Source organism: Plutella xylostella, chromosome 22 (genome assembly GCF_932276165.1).
Source record: "Plutella xylostella chromosome 22, ilPluXylo3.1, whole genome shotgun sequence".
Lineage (NCBI taxonomy): Eukaryota > Metazoa > Arthropoda > Insecta > Lepidoptera > Plutellidae > Plutella > Plutella xylostella.
This window is the reverse complement of record NC_064002.1, coordinates 10,868,731-10,888,016: the sequence shown is the minus strand read 5'-3', so window position 1 is coordinate 10,888,016 and position 19,286 is coordinate 10,868,731. Positions and strand designations below refer to the sequence as shown.

At 35.9% G+C, this 19,286-nt stretch overlaps 1 protein-coding gene across 1 annotated transcript in view; it reads right to left on the bottom strand.

Moving 5' to 3' along the window:
* The window catches only part of LOC105381728 (protein qui-1), a 123,127-nt gene that overhangs the window by 65,624 nt on the left and 38,217 nt on the right, over positions 1-19,286 (bottom strand). Inside the window, exons 2-5 of the mRNA XM_048628841.1 lie at positions 17,624-17,773; positions 15,664-15,743; positions 4,778-4,900; positions 4,288-4,457 (exon numbers count right to left, since the gene is read on the bottom strand). Coding sequence (XP_048484798.1) covers positions 4,288-4,457; positions 4,778-4,900; positions 15,664-15,743; positions 17,624-17,735 — 485 coding nt within the window. The 5' untranslated portion in view covers positions 17,736-17,773. The remainder of the gene's footprint in view (positions 1-4,287; positions 4,458-4,777; positions 4,901-15,663; positions 15,744-17,623; positions 17,774-19,286) is intronic.

The window sequence follows — 19,286 nt, the reverse complement described above, 5'->3', positions numbered from 1 at the left end:
TTTCTAACTACTTAGCTAAGTGGTAAAAGGTGTAGTTATGCCTCATGTAGACTAAAATAAGTTAAATAAAACTCTATAACGTCGTTTAATTTCATACATTATTTTATATTCTTTTAAAACCCATTTCCTTTTAAAAGCTTTTAACTTTTATTTAATTGTATAAAAAGCACTGAGCTTTGATTTTATGGCATGGCATTTTATGGACATGGCTGCGTAAATAATTGAAATTTACACAGAGTTGTGTTTTAATATCGATTACTTATACAATAACTTACGTTGCGTACAAAATAAGTATCTATAGGAAGAGCGGAGTCTCCTGGCACAGGTGTTTATAATACTTAAAACTAGCATTTAAGCATATTTTTGGTTTACGTAAATAAACAATTTTGAATTTTTGAATTTGAACTTAGTGAGTAACTATAGAAAGCCAAATTACTGGTTTGAATACAGTCATAAATATATGTATAGTAAAAATAAAGTACCTATAATTTGTTTTATCTTTCCTCTTTTATGTCCCCTGAATAAAAAACGAACCTTAGTACGTAGTAGTAGGTAGATCTACATGAAAATTAAATTTTCAGGATATTATGAAGGTAAAATCTGTATATATGATCTGTATTCTACGTAGGTAGAAGGCTTTCCTAGGTTCACCGGCAGTAGCTCCATTTCCCCCCTGAATATAAGGCAGTGACACTGATAACCTACTTTCAGACTTGAATATAGGTATTTTGTTTGTTTCGTAGCACGATTTTTATGTAAATTGAAGCCATAAAAAAATTACAGATTGCGTTTTACTGTATTTTCAATGATAATGAAATTCCACTTTACAGTAAGTAGATTTTGTTCTTTTGCATGATTAAATAATTATATTCCTCCTCAGATTTGGCTTTCCATCATACACAGGATGTACTTTTAGTCAACGTTATGACGGCAAGAGGAGATATAACTCGTCATTCTTGACATTCTAAATTTTTTTGGTTTCTCCTTACAAATTGGCTAAGTCAAATTTCCCAAAGAAAAAAAGTAGCTTAGAATGACGATTATTATCACCTGCTACCAAGTTGACGTTGACTAATGGGACACCCTGTATTTTATCTAAGAGGACGTGCGAGATAAAACATGGAGTATCCTTATGAAGGCAGGAAAAATGATGGTCCACTCTAATGAAGGCACCTAATGGATGTGTACATTTATGTAGAGAAGAATGCTTTGTTACCGATATACTTAGTGTAGCGACCATTATTATTTTATACTGATGCTATGTCGCTGGTAAAAATGGGTAATCCTTGCATTCAAATATCAGGCATTTCTTATTTCAGACATACTTGACTACAGTGAAATATAATTATACATAATAATTAAACTCATTTATTATTAAAAAAAAATACATAAAAATCTAATGATGCATATTACCCTTGCCTAGGCATAGGCACACAGATACGGAAATACGGACCTTAAACTTTTTAAATCTCTCTTTTCCGATCAAGGTATAAAAAAACAAGGTTTTTTTTAGTAAGGCAACGGAAACATAGCCATTGTTAAAAGCAGACCTTTTTTCTGAACCTTAGGATACATTTCGGTTTTTATAAATGTAGACTATTTAAGTAATAATTATTTTTCTTTGCTACATGCAAAATTATATAATTAAAGCAAATATTTATAATTGGATTTTTACTGAAAGAGAGAGAAGCTTGAATTTCGTCCTTCGGATTAATCACAAAATCCTCAAAGCATGTTTGAAGGTTTTATGAATTCGTTGTTATCATTAAAATTAGAAGAGATATTTATGGTATCCTATCTTCCATAATTATGAAGTTATATTTTCGCACAAAATAAATTAGGTATTGAAAATGTGGTATTTTCACCCCCTTTCGGCTTTATATAGCATTTTTGCAGCCACCTGTATATTATTTAATAAGTAATAGTACAAAGTATAAGCGGACATCACTAAATCCTCTACTTTTATTATTTACCAATGTTATAATGCCGCCAAGAAAAACACACAATATTAATGATAGACACCTGTCAGACGAGCGCTGCCGAATATTGCCGGCTTATATTCGGATGTCGCTCGGGATGATAAAATATGAAAGTTATTACTGAAGCATGAAGGCAGCTCTGTCACTGGTACGTGCCTTGTTTATATACGGCTTACTTTGGCAATTGGACACACTAGATGTATTATTTGCTATCTGTTCGATCACTTGGATATGGATAAACATAAGTTGAATGTAATTTAACATTGAGCTGTATAAAAGTATTGGATGGCTGAGCAGATTTTTATAAAGTCAAAAGGGGAACTCTTGATCAATGTAACTGTAATGGTTTATTATACCACTTTTGAAACATCCTGTATTTCTTTTAAGGCTCTTATCCTTTCTTACTAATTGTCAAAAAAATTCTAAACATCTAAAGCATTTGAACTAAGGCTAGATATCCTTACGCTTTTTTATTAGAACTTCAATCAGCTTTAGCGGGGATCAGTAAGGATTTGTACGCTTCGTAATTTAGTATCGCATTATTTTTATTTGATACTACCTTCGCATAAACCAATAATAATGTACCAGCCAGAGGACTTAAATCGAACATGGAATATGCACTGAAAATAATACATTAGTCACCCAACAGGTTGGCTCAGTAATCAGTTGGATCAGTAATAGGTACATCTGACAAATATGACTGTAATTTTATTTGTGCTACAATCATAATGATTACATTATTTGTAATGAATCTACCTACAGGGTTGCAATATGATAATCTCAGAACTGTCCAAGTTAGCTTTGAGTATAAGCCGTTCTAAATCAATTCTAGAAGGGTTATGAAAGACACACATGATTCACAATCCTCTCTCACAAATCATGAATATTGTCGACTCCAGTCGATAGGTACCATAGCAATGTGTATATTAATATCTTGATGGGCCCCTGACGGTAACGTTAGAAAGCCTTGACATAATGTATGTAAATTATAATCTATGTATACTTATCGTCTTTCTTTAATCTGGTTGCCGGTATTATATTCTCCCCTACAAATTAAATGCATGTGCATGTGCTAATAAATTATGTATCTACTTATTTGTATGTCCTACTCTAGTTGGACAGAACATAGCGTTCACAAGAATTGTTTAAAACATCTATTAATATATTATATCATGTTCTATGAATGTATGCATAATGCCTACCTGTGTTCTCAAATAAATATATCTGAATCTGAAACCAATGAAACACATACTGAAGTTTTTCTTACGCCTATCTAACTATAGACTAAAGTCGACAATAGTCGTGACGTGATTCGCACACTGGTTAGTGGTACGGAGCAATAAGTTTTGTATTGGTCTTGTTATCAACCTTTTTGGTTTGTGCTTTTCCTCGCTACCAACCTTTTTGGTGGTCGGATCGTTAACTTTTTTATTAGCTTCGTGCCGTTCCGTTTATGGTAATCGAATTTTGATCCCTTCATGGCTTTGGTAAAATTTTACGTGATCGTTGCGCGGAAATGGAAATTTAATTTGAAACGGTTTTGATTAATCCATTTGGGTAGAATATTCTGATACAATAGATGCGTTGAGTTCAATCAGAAAAAAATAAATGATATAAGTTTGTTTATGTGTATTTATGCTGTCTGTGACTACGTTGATCCGTTATGGATGTTAAATGGTTTTTTCTTTGATAGGTGGCTTAACTAAGAGTAATTTTAGTAATATACTCAGCCTTTCAAAAGTTATTCGATGTTTCGGTTACAAAGAATACAAAACATAAAGCGGATTCCAGAGCAGCCAAACAATTCTATTTCATAGCATTTTTTTCGCGGAATCAACATGTCTATGTCAAAAGCTGAATGAATTTAACCATCGTGTTTTTCTTTCATTATGTTTGCCAAACACAAATAAAACACCAAAATGTTAGGATAAATATTCGTTTTGTAGATACGGATCGTCCTTTTTGTATTCAAAGAAGATTATGCTTTGTTACGCAGAGCCGTAGAAAATTTATATTTTTATCCCTGACTTTTTATGTGGCATTGTAGATAAAAAATCATTATAATATAGCATATAGATACTGTATATTGCTTTTCCCCCTTATCCTAATTTATTTATTTCAAAACATTCTACAACCTAATTAAGACCCATCTAGCTGTGTACAGTCATGTGCATTAACTGTTTAAAAATGTTTAAGTACACTTTTTTAGTTGTAACAGTTTCTTAATTTACACTTTGAAGATACGTCAAAATAGTCTAAAGCATAGCATAGGACAGCAACAAAAATACCATCCACAACAGTAACTCACCATTTCTCATCGCCCTCCAGATGATAGCTGCCATCTCCGTTCAGCCTATAGTGTTCCTTGACCAGGGCAGCATGAGGGGAGTCCCCTGGCACCAGCTGCTCGAAGACATCAGCTGGTATTGTGAACGGGAGCACCGGGTGGTATGATGACGGGTCTCCACCGATTAGGCACTGTGGGATAAATTATTATGTTCAATTGATTATCTTTTGTTTAATTCCATTTTTTATCGTGTCGTTGACCAATATTACAGAGGTATGTAGGTAGAGCTGCATTAGTAGAAAGGGATGAAAGACGCGCAAACGCAAACTTGTACTGTGATGTGAGAGATCGCACAGCAAATTTTTTGTCACGTCTTGTGTCGCGCCCGCTCTGCCTACTCCGCGCTCCGCACCCTATATAGCCGTAGACGCGGCCTTACGCCATGTGCCAGTTACGCTATAAGCAAGTCTGTAGCAGCAACACTATTAGGTATACTGGCTGATCTACTCACCAGGAAGTACCCTGCCTTGGAGGTGCGGTGGCAGCAGCGCAGCTCATTGAGGTGGTGGCGCAGCAGCGCGGGGTTGGTCTCGTCGCCGCCGTCGGTGCCGTAGTGCATGTCCACGAATTCGATCTGCGGAAATACAAGCATGTATTTGTGAAGGTGATGGTAATATCGCAATGCGAGAATGTATTTGTGAAGCTGCTGGATGATTGACTGCTCATGTCATTTTATAATCTACAAATAACTAAGAGTGATATTGTTTCATTGAAAAAATTAAAGTAAAATAAGTGAAATAAGCTAACTTGAAGGTAGTTTACCTCCAGAGCCAATCTTATCTGTCCACCCTGTATATGCTCCCAGTTGTAATTCCCGAAGGGGTAATGAGTGCTTCACAAGCGAGACAATTAGCACCCATATTTTATTCTTCAAAATAACTCCAAATGGAGACCAAACAACCCAGGATTCATCCTATCTATCTACACTACATACATAGCTTACAAGCTAAAATCTAAAACACGGGGTCAAAACAAAATATTCGTTCGACGTAATCCCGAGTTTTTCCAAACACACACAGCGCGTGGGAGCCACATCCAGTTCTGGGTGTACTGTGAAAGAGTTCTCGCTGCTTTACAATTTGCTGCCATGTACCAGGGAACAGTTAGAAAAAAAACATACATACAGACGAATTGAGAACCTCCTCCTTTTTTCGAATTCGGTTAAAAACAACGTTAAAAGTAAGTATACTGCATTAACACACACTAAGGGTGGATTCGACTAACGTCGAGTAACTTTTTACTCACGAGTAAACTACCAGTTACTCGCGAGTAAGCCGATTTTGCATTCTACCAAACCCGAAACCAAGATAAGTAGCTTATCCCAAGAATAAAATGTTATACCGCCAAAATTGACCGTGTAACGAGCTTATCCGAGAGTAATTTTGTAATGGCGGCGGCACATCAGCTGATTAGAAAACCGTCATAATGACATATAAGCACATCTGTCAAAACATAAACAAAAGTAAGTTAATAGGCAAATTCTCAAAATAACAACAGCGAATAAAATATTAAAACATAAACAATTTCATACTATTATAATCCATTCAAACTAAGTTGGCATGTCATTTCTATTGCATGCTTTGAAACGCAACTATTTTTATTTTAGTTGCATTACAGTTTCGTTCCTCGTTCATTGAATTAATCATGGTATAACTTGGTAGAATGCAAATGTACTTATCCTAGATATTTACTCGCGTATAAATTTTATTCCGGTATAGTTATTCTCGTGTAAGATGATGTTTGGACGAATTCGCCCTAAGATTATTTGACTTTTGTGCCAAGTGTGAATGAATGCAGTTTATATTTATCAAGCCATACGATAAATTAATAAGTCAGGGCACCAGGGAACTGACTACTGTAGATGTAGATGAGTGAAGGCCTTGAACAGGAAAATACAGCATGGGACATCTTCCCACCCACTGTACCGATGACTGGGGATGACAAAAATCAAGCAATAGTTTGATAACGATCTGACAGAAGCCGTTGTTGGATAGTACCAATATGATAATGATGACGTAAAGATCGATTTTTTAAATGTAAAATAATATATTATGTGATTGCTATAAACAAGCAATAATTGAGTATAATAATAGATAGCCTTTTTGTGTTTTAGTTTTTAATAAGTTGCCTGTGTGTTATTCTGCTGGTGAAACAATAAATAAATAAATAGCTGGTAAATATAACATAAATTCCATAAGTCTAAGTTTATATTTATTTAGTACGCCAACTGTACCTTGGCACAGAAACAGGTGGCTTTGAAATGGATTTCAATTTCGGTTTGTGGGTTCTATTTTTGAAACTCTATCCAAATGTCTACGCTGAGGTATAGTCTATGGAAATCCTGAAAACGCGAGACAGACGTGTTAGCGGATTAGCGGACTGTTTCACCAAAATGTTATACTCACGAGCAATGACAAAGTTCCATGACATGGAACGATAATGGCGGGTGGAACTTTTTCAATGCTCTTGAGTGTTTTATACTACACATTGGTGATAAAAAGCTGATAACACGGATGATTACAAAACTTTATTGTATGTCCCATAAAAAAACAAGTCTTCTTTTCCACGCAAACTCGTAAGCTTATTACCACTTTACAACAGCCTTCCCGTTCACGGAACTAGTGCTATAAATTACCAGCTCTATTCTATTGATACTCGAGTTTGCTGCTGCGAATAGTTGAGCATTTATCAAGAAACTTCTGTGATATATCAGCGTGAGCCGTTGATGGCTGTAGAAAGGCAATTTGTTACAGCGTTCTCTGGATTCCTCGTTTGTTGTTTTTTACTTTTACAGGTTAGCATTGATTGATAAGTATTAGATATAATACAATATAAAAAACATATTTTCGTTTTTTTATCTGTGGCATTGTAGTCGAAATGCAAGTCTTCACGTGGGTGCGTAATCATATAGTCCGGGACAGTAATTGAACCTAGGACCTACAGCAAAACGTTAAAACCACTGGGCCATCCGGTAATCTGTACGCAAGTTAATTAATACACAAAGGTACTTAATAAAGTTTGTTTACCTAATTACTTTTCACATGGATATTTTACATCGCTAATTGGACTTGATATTGGGTTACTGTAACAAATTAATTTATATAAATACATCTGAAATGTTAAACTCGATTAGTTTAAAAAGTCAATACAAATTAGATTTTAATGTTTAGAACACACTTTTCCAACATCACCAAAGGTTGACTGGTAGAAAATGCTGCTAGCATTAAGTTCGCCTTTGTACCCATGTACTTTGTGCAATAAATAATTTAATAATAATAATTGAATTCTAAATTGGGTCCATTATTTTTTTTTCTGTGAAGCTGTACCTTCATTATACCTGCATACCGTAAAACCACACAAAGGAGATACTCAAGTATCCTAAACCGAACAAACTACACCATTACACAACAGAACTTCACACATTTGGTAACCCGTTACAACTGAGAGCAAAGTTTCAGGTTTAAACCGTCAACAACTACCTATTATTCAGCATTAAAGTGCCGTATAGAGATGCGCAGAATAAAATTATAGTATAACCTATTCATATTTAATGTAGAGAGAAAACTTACAAAGATTCAATTTAAATAAAAAATAATTTCTTTGTTTAGGTAGATATGACCTAAGTATAATACAAAAAAAAACTTAATAATATATGTCAAATCAAATCAAATCAAATCAAACTCTTTATTCGTGTACACAGGTAAATGGAGATCTTATACAATTGGTAGTAGGTACATTCCATGTACTGCTTATTAAGCATACGAACATTTAGTGATATAGCACACTAGTTAATACATGCAAACTAATAGTAACAGGCAAATGTACAAAAGAAGGTATCCAATTAACAATATTATCAATCAATAATTAAATTTAAATTAAATAGGTATTAAATAATAGCTAAGGTGAGTAAATAAATAGATTGTAAGTAATTAGAAAAGTCAATGTCATAAAGTAAATAATTTGTAACCGAGTAGTCCATTGTCAATCTCATTCGTTACCTATATTGTAGTATCTCCAAAAAATTCTGTTATCGTATAATAGCATTTATCAGTCAATAATTTAAATAATTTTCTTTTAAATAATTTTAGGTCTAAATCTCTAATACTGTTCGGTATTTTGTTATAGATAAGTGGTGACATGCAGAAAACACTTTTATTCATTAAAGCAGTCTTTGAGCTTTGGATACATATCCTATTCCTATGGATCGAACGGATTCTACTGGAGTGATGTACATCTGCTGCTTTGATGAAGAGATTAGGATTTGTTTTTACAAATAATGCGACTTCGTAGATATAAAGACTTGTAAGAGTTAATATTTCATTTTTTTTAAAGTACGGCTTACAGCTGTGTGTCGTTTTAAGACCACACATTGATCTGATAATTCTTTTTTGCGCTTTAAATATTGTATCTTTTTTAGTGCAGTTGCCCCAAAAAATTATCCCATAACGAAGTGTGGATGCCACATATGCATGATAGGCTATTATAAGTGTATCCATATTAACAATACCTCTCAGTCTGAAAAGCATATATGAGTGTTTACTGAGCTTTGAACAAAGATCATTCGCATGATCGTTCCACGTTAGTTGGTTGTCTATATTAAGACCTAGAAATTTAGTTACTCGTGTTTCATTTACGGGCTGGTTGTTGTAAGTTATTGTAACATCAGGAATGGTTTTTCTCTGATGAAACATCATCAATTTAGTCTTACCGAGATTAGCTACCAAGCTATTGTCATCTAACCAGTTTATAATTTCTGACAGGTTCTTATTTATTGTCTCCTCATAGCTGAGTTTATCTGTGCATTCTATTATGACAGTGCTATCATCTGCGAAAAGGATCATGGGATTGGAAACATGTTTAGGAAGGTCATTAATATAAGTCAGGAATAACAGTGGGCCCAGTACACTGCCCTGAGGAACTCCATGTAGTATTTCTCTATTATCCGAAAGGTATTTTATTTCCATTTTAGTTTTAGGACACATTTTGGTTATTTGTGTACATTGTTTCCTATTGCTTAAGTATGACTTTATGAGTTCAATAAGGTTGCCCCTGATACCGTATGATTTCAGTTTACTAATTAATATATTATGATTTACGTAGTCAAAGGCTTTAGTCAAGTCCATGTATATGGCACATACGGGAGTTTTTTCATCTATACATGTCATTACTTTACTTAAGAATTCAAAAATTGCTAAATTTATAGTCATATTTTTTCGAAACCCCTTTTGCTCGTCTATAATAATATTGTGCTTGTCAAAAAATGATGTCAAAGAATTATAAATATATTTTTCAAATACCTTGGAAATTACTGATATTAGTGCTATAGGTCTATAAAACTGCATTTCTTCTCTGTTGTCTTTTTTAAATATAGGAAGTACAGTCACTGGTTTAAGTTTATCCGGATATATTCCGTAACTAACGCATACGTTAATTACGTATGCTAAGTGGGGAGCTACTGTTTCTGCTACGTATTTAAGTACATTAGTAGAGATCTCATCATAGCCAACGCTATTCGTGTTTTTTAAATCTTTGATAATCTTTATTATAGCATCAGAGCTTACTGGGTTCATAAATATAGATTGGGTAATGAATGCCTTTTGTATGTTAGGTGTTGCTGGTTTTGTTTGAGAGCATTTAACTTGGTCAATAAAATAATTATTAAAAGCATTGGCTATATCCTTTGGGTCAGTAAGTAAATTGTGATCTAATTTTATCTGTTTTATTTCCTCTTTGGGAAAGTTTGAAGTACTATTTATGACTTTCCATGTTGCTTTAGACTTGTTTTGTGCAATTTGGATGTAGTGATTATTTTGGGCTTTTTGTGTGAGCTTAATAACCCTTCTATATCTTTGTGAATAAGATTTTAATTTTATTTTATTACTTTCAGTTGGTTGTGTTCTGTAGTTCCAAAGAAGTTCTCTTTGTCGCCTGCTACATTTGCGTATGCCCTTTGAAATCCATCTCTGCTTCTTTTTTGTATATATTTTGATGATTTTAAATGGGAAGCAAAGATTAAAAATCAACAAAAATGTCTCTAAGAATGAACTGTATACTGCCTCTGGTTCATTTAGAGAATACATCTCTGAAAATGTCATTTTTTTTATGTGTTTGTTAAAGAGTTTAAGATTTTCTTCACTGAAATCCCTTTTTTTGACGAACCAGTATTTCATTTTCGTATATTTTTTAACAGGAATAGATAGCAGTTGTGCTGTGTGGTCCGATAACCCATAGTCTAGTACTTGGGCTTTACAGCCCCTACGAATGTTATGTGCATAGTTATCGATACACGTTCCGCTTGATAGCCGGGTAGGTTCGTTGATCTCTAGTTTTAGATCATACTCCAAGAGGGTATTTTGAAAAAGTCTAGACTCATTATTATTTTGCAATCTATCAATATTAAAATCTCCACAAAGGATGATTTTTTTATTTGATTTCTTACATAACTTATTCAATACACAGTCTAATTTTTCATAAAATATCCCTAAATATTTCTTTTTTTCTTTCGATTTAGGTATTCTATAGGCACATATAATTATTATACTATGTTCTACGAGCTCTATTGCGCAAAGCTCTATAACACCTGAAACAGATAATTTTGCTACGTCTTTAATTTCTTTATATTGGTGATAGTTTTTAACGAAAATGCAGGTGCCTCCTCTTCTTTCATCGCTACGTGAGAAGTTCGCTGCAAGTTGGAAATTTGGAATATTTATCATCTTTTCTTGGCCTAATTGCACAAAAGATTCAGTAGCACATATAACGTCTACATCAATTCCTGCAGTGTTAAGATTTTCAAGATGAACAATTAATAGATCGGACTTATTTATAAGTCCAGCTATATTTTGATGAAATATAGATATGCTATCATGTACAAAAGAATTAGATTTATTTGAATTATTGACGAAAAAAGTCGGGGTCATTTATGTGGTCTGTTGTAGAATTGTCAAAATTATTATTTATGTTCATAATGTCATTTAATGCGTATTTAATGTCATCAAATACTACGTTCATGCCTACGTCATTTACATGTCCTTGTTGTAAAAACATATTGTAGTTATATTTTATATTTTTATTAGTGTCCATCAAAAAAACATGCTTATGTGTGGATACATCTAAGTACAGTAGATTATTGAAGGTCTCTACTCTCCAATTGTACATAGTTTTATACCCATTATATTTATATGTCGGGAGGCATATTAGGATATTAGTGTTCTCAATTTGCTTTGTAGCATTTCTTATTAAGAGGACTAGTTCAAAATAATCGTTTGTTTTTTTAAAATCGTCTTCTCCAATCATTACTACGCAAAAATCATTTCTAGTCAGGTGTTTAGTGTTTTCCGCGATATCTTTAAACAGTTCCCTGATTCCTGCATTAGTATTCAGGTTGTGGCAAATCTTGAACGTCGGTCCTAATTTTTCCTCACTTATTTCCAATATATGATTGGTCTTATTGGCTGATTTAATCAAAACATTCTGTTTATTTTTCGATTGATACTTCTGCTGTCGGGTTGAGGGTTTTGAGCCTTTAGGTATTTGTGATGGTAAGCTTTGTTCCGGTTCTTGTGACTTTGTTTGTGTCTGCGCATCAAGTTTTGAGGTTAGTGTTTCCTTATTTTGATTGGGTGAGTTGTGATTTACCGCTGGTGACGGTGACTGACTATTGTCACTACATTTTTTTCCTGTAAAACAGGAATTTGACTTGTTCAGTGAGCCATCTGAGATGTTATTTGCCTTATTGCCTTTTCTTTTCTTCGGGGTTGTGATATCATTTTTAAGACTGTTAGTCACCTTTTTCATAATTTCATTATCTTTTTTTAATTTTTCTATATTATTTTTTAGGTCTGTGTTTTCTAAATTTAATGAGCTTATTTCCTCGTGTGCAGTTCTCAGCTCTATAGTAAGTGTCTCGATTTGGTCCTTCAGAGTTTTAATTTTATCATCTTCATACCCAATAGGTATATAAAACACTAATAATGGAGGTGCACATATTTTCCCACAGCAAGCAAAACATATAATTTAAGATACAGTTTATTAATGTCTGACCAGAACCTGAACCGCATAATCGCATTTGAATACAGAATAACGCTCCGTAAGGTACTGGCAACCGCAAACTTACCACTTTCATCCTATTTGAGAGAATTTGGTTTATGTTTTAACATACCTTCCCTCTTAATAGTTTACTAGCTAGTAAATTTAGTCTCATACTAAATTAGAACGAGCGAGAATAAAAGGTTAAAAATATAAAAGCACAATAAACCCAATTGAATGATCCCAATATTTTAACACTATTCCGGGCAGACCCATGTTTCAATATAGGTTCATAGTACATAACACACACCACTTAATAAATACTATACGATATGAGCCTCCTACATGACAAGAGGTCATTGCCATTATCTCCACGTTTGGAAGGCGTGTTAGAGATATAACACTACATAGACCCGAGTACAAATAACAATATTTAAACACCTGGCCCGAGTATCGAAACCGTGACTTATATAGCGATCTAGCTGACTAACCGCTACACCATAATAGTATGTACATCATTATAAATCACCGACTACAAACTTCGTTTTACATACGACTAAAACAGTAAATGTTTGCAGTGGCATATCGGGTCTCGCGCAACTTTGAACTAGTTGGAAATGGATGGTAACGTTTTAGTTCCATTTCATTTCAAAACAGCACAGAACTTTATGGCATAATGCAGAGGACATGTCAATATATGTAGTTGCAATAATAAATGAATATGAATATGAAGGCATAAGTTGAGCATAAAAGTGTCTAAACTGTCCCTGAGCCACGACTTCACGAGCTCATTTTAACGACCAAGTAGTCAGGTCAGAGGAACTTTTAATATAAATTTAGGAGTCGGTTTTTTTTCCTTAGGAGATTTTAAATCAATCATCAAATAATACATACATACATACAGTATATGCTCACGACTGTAATCCCCGAAGTATCAAATAAGTAATTTACAGATTTATAAGACGCATGGAGAATATTTACTAATTTAAATTATTTACTAGTTATGCACAGTTAATGATCGTAGATACCCACTTACCATAAAGAGTAATTGAATACAATTAAATATTCAATTATTAACCTACTACATAATTATTATAAATTACTATCATCATGTCACAAATAGAGATCAGTTTTCTGAATGATCTGCTCTCGTAGTGCAGACTACAGAATATTTCCTTTGCACAAAAAGCCGCCGGATCCAGAAAGTTTGTTCACAAACAGTTGTAATTGCAGGGAGCACGTAAGCCCCTAATGCGACAAAGTTGTAACTTGATCCTTTGTGTTTGCACCAGATTCCGTGTCAAAGTAAAAGTATGTGCGCTGCAATATTGCTCGCTGTATTTGCCCGGCTGCTTTTCTATTGTTGTTTTGTAGGGTTCCGTACACAAAATATATCAACAGGAGTTAAAACCTGAACGAGGCAACATATTATGAGCTTTAGAATTATTGATATTGAATGTCTAGTTAAGGTTATAATAAACGAAGCTTTCAAACCTTAAGTGCCAATTTTTCCATTCTTGGTTAGAGCATAACCAGGGAGTACTGGTTCACTTTTCACACATCTGTCATGAATTTTATATGGAGATGACGTTTAATTTATGAATCAATCCCTGTCGGTTAGATAACCGACAGTGGAGAAATTGGCACTAAAGCCTCAAAGTGTCGAAGAAGTGTCCACAGGCCGGATGACACAATAATATACAAACTCAAACTCAAATTTTTTTATTCATCGTAAAAATATAAAATTTTCTGATGAACGTCAATTTTTACAAACTACTCTCCGTTCGGATAAGGGAGGCTCTCTCTCATATACATTTGAAATGCCTATCTACATGTATCTAACAAAATAGTTTAACAATGTGCACTGCTAAACATCATACGTAGTATCTCTAAGTAGTCTGTGATAACACCCTTTTTTCCAATGGTGTAAATTTAATTAAATAAAATAGAACCCTTTGATTTTGAGTCTGACTCGCACTTGGCTGGTTTTATTTTTGCTATTATTTTCTGAAAGTACTTGGGAGGTTGTTTCAAACAAGGTTTGAAATATACCAATAGCATCTATATTTATAATTATAATGGATTTTCTCTGAATTACTTATACAACTGCTGACTTCATGAAATATTTAATAGTGGGTTCATGAAATGTAATAGTCTAGTTACTAGCTACTACTCGTTGTTACCTACTAAAGTCAGTATACTAGCTAACCAGGTACACATTAAAAAACATATTAACTTTGTATTTTCATTCCAGGTTATAAAAGCTAACATTGTGACTCAGTTTGTATTCTTTGCACAGTTGCATGGCAGTATGACAAGGTTGTATTTATGGCAATGTACGTAGTTTACGAACCACCCTCTTTACGTGACTAGGGTAATAGGCGGAAGTTTGAAGCTGTTACTATGTTCTTGGGAAAATGTAATGAAAGCACGGCAATCCATATCCTAATATTATAAATGTGAAATCCTTGTTTCTTGTTTTAATATGGTTTTTGATGTTTTTATTTTTTTAATTTCAGAGGAAAGACTCGAATTTAATTCAAAACGGTTATAGTTTTGAATTGAAACTAGACTAGTAAGTTGTCTAAGCTTCTATTTCCTTTTGAAGTTTTTAGTAAACACAAACATTCGTGAAAATGGCTCACAGGATTGATTTGTTTACACGTGAAGAACCAAAACATAAAATAAAGTGTTATAAAGCATCGGACATAAAGTGAAATAAACTGATATACAGACATTGGCACTTCAAAGTTATTTCACTCCGGTTTGGTTAAACCTACCTAACGAATGTAGGTTTATGCTGCACAAAATAACCTTGTGGTTTATAAGTTATCCAGACGACGCTGCTCGTAGCACTTTGCTACGACAATGCTACGAAATTGGCTACGACAGTGCTACGAACAATTTTGTTCAACGTCAGGGAAATAAATAAGTGAGGAGTGTTATGGGCCGTTATATTAATGTCTGAATATTTTTGAACGGATGGACAGATTTTAATGCACTTCTCATTTTTTTATTGTCACTACGAGTAAAACTATAAAGTCTTGAAAACGGAAGTGCATCCCAACAAATTTTTAAAGGCCGTATTTCATCGATTTATTATATTTATTTAAAGACCGTCAAAAAGCCATTATCAATCGCTACTTTATTTTAAAACTTATCTAAATGTATTTAAATTATGATAAAAAGTATTTGCCAAATCGCACTCTTCATTGCCATAACTTTTTTATAGTTGGTCTGTAACTCAGTTTCATTAGGATGTTTGAAAGCCTGTTGTTACCTTCGATAAGGTTCTACTGTGGTACGTACCTCGATGTAGCGGTCATCGTACGTGGCCTGCAGCTCCGGCCCCACCAGCTCCAGGATCTGGCGCCGCTCCTCGCGGAAATCTGCAAAATATAGTCACGATTATTTCCACTATAATGATATTCAGTACAGTCTATTTTTTATAACAAACGAGTACTGCGAATTTATCTAGCACATTTCCGATTATATCAGAGGTGATGGATCATTGTCAAAGACAAAGTTAAATATTTTTATTCATCGTAAAAATATAAAATTTTGTGATGAACGTCAATTTTTACAAACTACTCTCTCATTGTTAGGACTAATTATAGCAACGCGTATATTACGTGGAGTACGTGGACTAATAGCCACGTAGTAAAATAGTTTTATGTATTAAAATTGGATTCCTCAGTCAAAACGAATAATAGTTTACACAGAGGATTAAGTTTGACCCCCTAAGCCATCCTCTTTTAGCTTATTATACTAATTACTTTAGCAATACCCTGTATACTTATGAATTTAATTATGATAGGTAAACTTATGACTTTACAAACTATTAACTAAGTACTAGGTAACTTGTGGAATTAGAATATATCCATGTATATGTATATGAAACGAAAAATGTTCTGATCTGTAGAAAAAAGACAGTAACTTCTAGTTAATGGAAAGCGTTTGATGTTACAATATTACTTACAACATTCACGACACAAGAAACAACTTACCTGAATCAGTCAAAGGTTACACGTGCACTCTTTATGCGTCTAGATCTTTTCTAGAGAAAACATGTTTGCAATCTTTTCAGTTATAATTGGGAATGTTGTTGCTTCGTGAAAATTTTCAGGTGAGTTCATAAGTATGATGCAGGTAAGGTAGACATAATGAGGGTATGGTGCGAAAATTCATACATACTCACGCCTGTCTCCTAGATAGGAAAGTGGACCTCCACGTGTCACAATCCTGACATACTTCTTTCGCATCTTCTATATATTCACAAGTCCTGTCATACATTTGTGAAGTAAAACTAAAACTAACAGGCAAAATAAAAATAACTAAGCTAGTACCTACTAAGTCAATAAACCGCCCCGAGACATAACCGACGAAAATGTGCCCATGATGCTAGCGGCATTACCTCGCTGCACAGCCAAGGAGATCCTGTGCATCAGGTATTCCCCAGAGCGGTTGTCATAGCCCCAACTCCTCAAGCGACGACCGATCGCCCTAACAAAGTCCCTTCCCCGTTCACCCCAGACCCCCACAGTCTCCAACGCTAACGGGACAAAGATGTAGGTAGCCATCAACTGCCCATACTTAATGCACTTCTGCCTTGCAGCTGCCTCTGCAGCGGAACCAGCGGTTACTGTGGTTAGGCCTACATGGGATGGGGCAAATGTACAAACGCACGTCGCATCCCATAGCACGGACCGGCCCCGCTCCCACGGAATCAAAGTGAGACCGTCCGGGCACTTCCCGTCACTACGGCATAAACCCGGCGGTTCTAAAACCACTGGAACGCCAGCCGTGACGAGAGCTCTACGGACGATGTCATTAATCGCTTGATGCCGAGAGAGCCTCCCCGCGCTGCGAACACAATGAAGGCCATGTCGGCCTAGTCGGTCCACCGTCGCTCCACAAACGCACGAGTGTGGCTCACAGATATCACAGCCGAGGCGCAGCGCCACACGCAGGGAATCGTCATCCAGTAACGTCCCCAAAGTTTGTGAAGTTAATTTATAAAGTGTTACAATAATTATACCAGTAACACGCGGTATGTCCAAGATAAGCCTGACTGCTATTCTACTTATGCACTCCTTCAGGTATGCGCGCTTCAAGACGGGGGGCAGAGTCAGCTGCTGCGCACTGTCACGTCTCTGACTCTGTCACGCTCGTGGCAACCTCGCCCCCACCTCGCCACACATACCTCAGGGAGTGCACATCACTAATGGTCACACAACATTAGTTCCAAGTGAAACAAAACTCAGCTCACCATTATACACAGAAGCCACATAGATCTTGGCGGTGCGCGGGCCGGGCCAGGCGGCGGCGCCCCCCCCGCCCCCGCGCAGCGCCTCCAGCACCGCCGGCTCGGGCGCGCTCATCGCTGCCTCACCCGCCGGCCAGCCTCCACACCGTCATTCTGTGGAGAGAGGGAGAGGTGAGTACATTATGACAATAGTAGTCTATCTAGGCCGACACTACCTGGGTCCCCTTCCCAGGTGTCTGTGTAGATTTTCCTCCAGGAGTGCAAAAAAAAACAATAATATTTTATTAATAATAATATATATATAAAAGATATATATTATATATATATATATATATATTTATAATAAGCTTCCACATTGAGTAGTGAGTATTTAAAAGATGAAGATAAAAAACAACCAAACTCTCACAATTATTGATCTCTCAAAAAGGCACGGACATAAAGTCTGTGGAGTGATAATAAAATCTTAAAAAAAATAAAAAAATGGTAGTCTATCTGGGCACATTTGATAAGAGCCTGGCCGCCGCCTCACCCGCCACCAGAGCGTCACGACGTGGGGAAATGGGGAAGTGAGTATAGGGTGACAGCAGGATGGTTGGAATTATGAAGTAAAATCTGACAGCAAAAAAATTGATTTGACCAATTTTGCCATACTCGGTTAACTTATAACCAGGGATTGGTTCATCAATGATAAATAGATAGATAGAGTACTCTTTATTTATTTGTACACCAAGAAATGATTAACAATTTTACATAGACACTTAACTAGGGTACAAAAGGCGGTCTTATCGCTTATAGCGATCTGTTCCAGACAACCTTTGGATGGATGGACTAGAGATATAAAATAATACGTCATCTCCATATTAAATTCTTGACACATGTGTCAAAAGTCAACCACTTATCCCTGGTTATGATCTAACCGAGTATGAAGAAAATGGGGCAAGTGTCTCACATGGACCCGCTGATAGAGGCCTTTACATAAACAAAACATAAATTTATTCGTAGTCAAAGTAGTATGTAGTAATGATAATAATAATAATAATAAGCCCCTCACAAATCTAACTCCACGTCCGGCACGACCATCAGTGCCACGTGAGGGGCGGACGCTGGCGTCGTTTATCGACATATACTTACCAGCGGCTAACGGAGCCATAGTCATCATCATCATGGTAGCGGAACGAGAGACGAAGCTACCCCAGGCGGGTCCCAGCGTCAACAGCGCTGGTCAATCCCGCCCCGGGCCACGAGGCTCGGGCTGCCCCTCGTACTCTGGGGGGGGCAACGTACCGCTTATGAGAGTGACGCGATCAACCAGCAGATCATCAACACCAATAGGAGAGACCCAGTCCACTGTCAATAGTGCTGCGCCAGATACGAGAACTAGGACTTGGACCAGTACTACTAGGAGATATAATTTAAGGTCGCTTCCCGGAGGACGCCGGGGCGCATCTGGAGCCAGTGCTGGATGTGACAGCATGCGAACCATTGGCGACGCGGAGCTGAGCAGGCGGGCTCCCGTCGAACAATATGTTACAGCCGAACAATCAGACCAGGAATCGGACCCATACTCACCCTATTCATCTTCAGCCACAAATCCATCATACCGCTCTTCCCCAACACTTTCTTCATCCTTCAGCATACTGCCTGTAGATGTTGCGCAGGAGGCTTC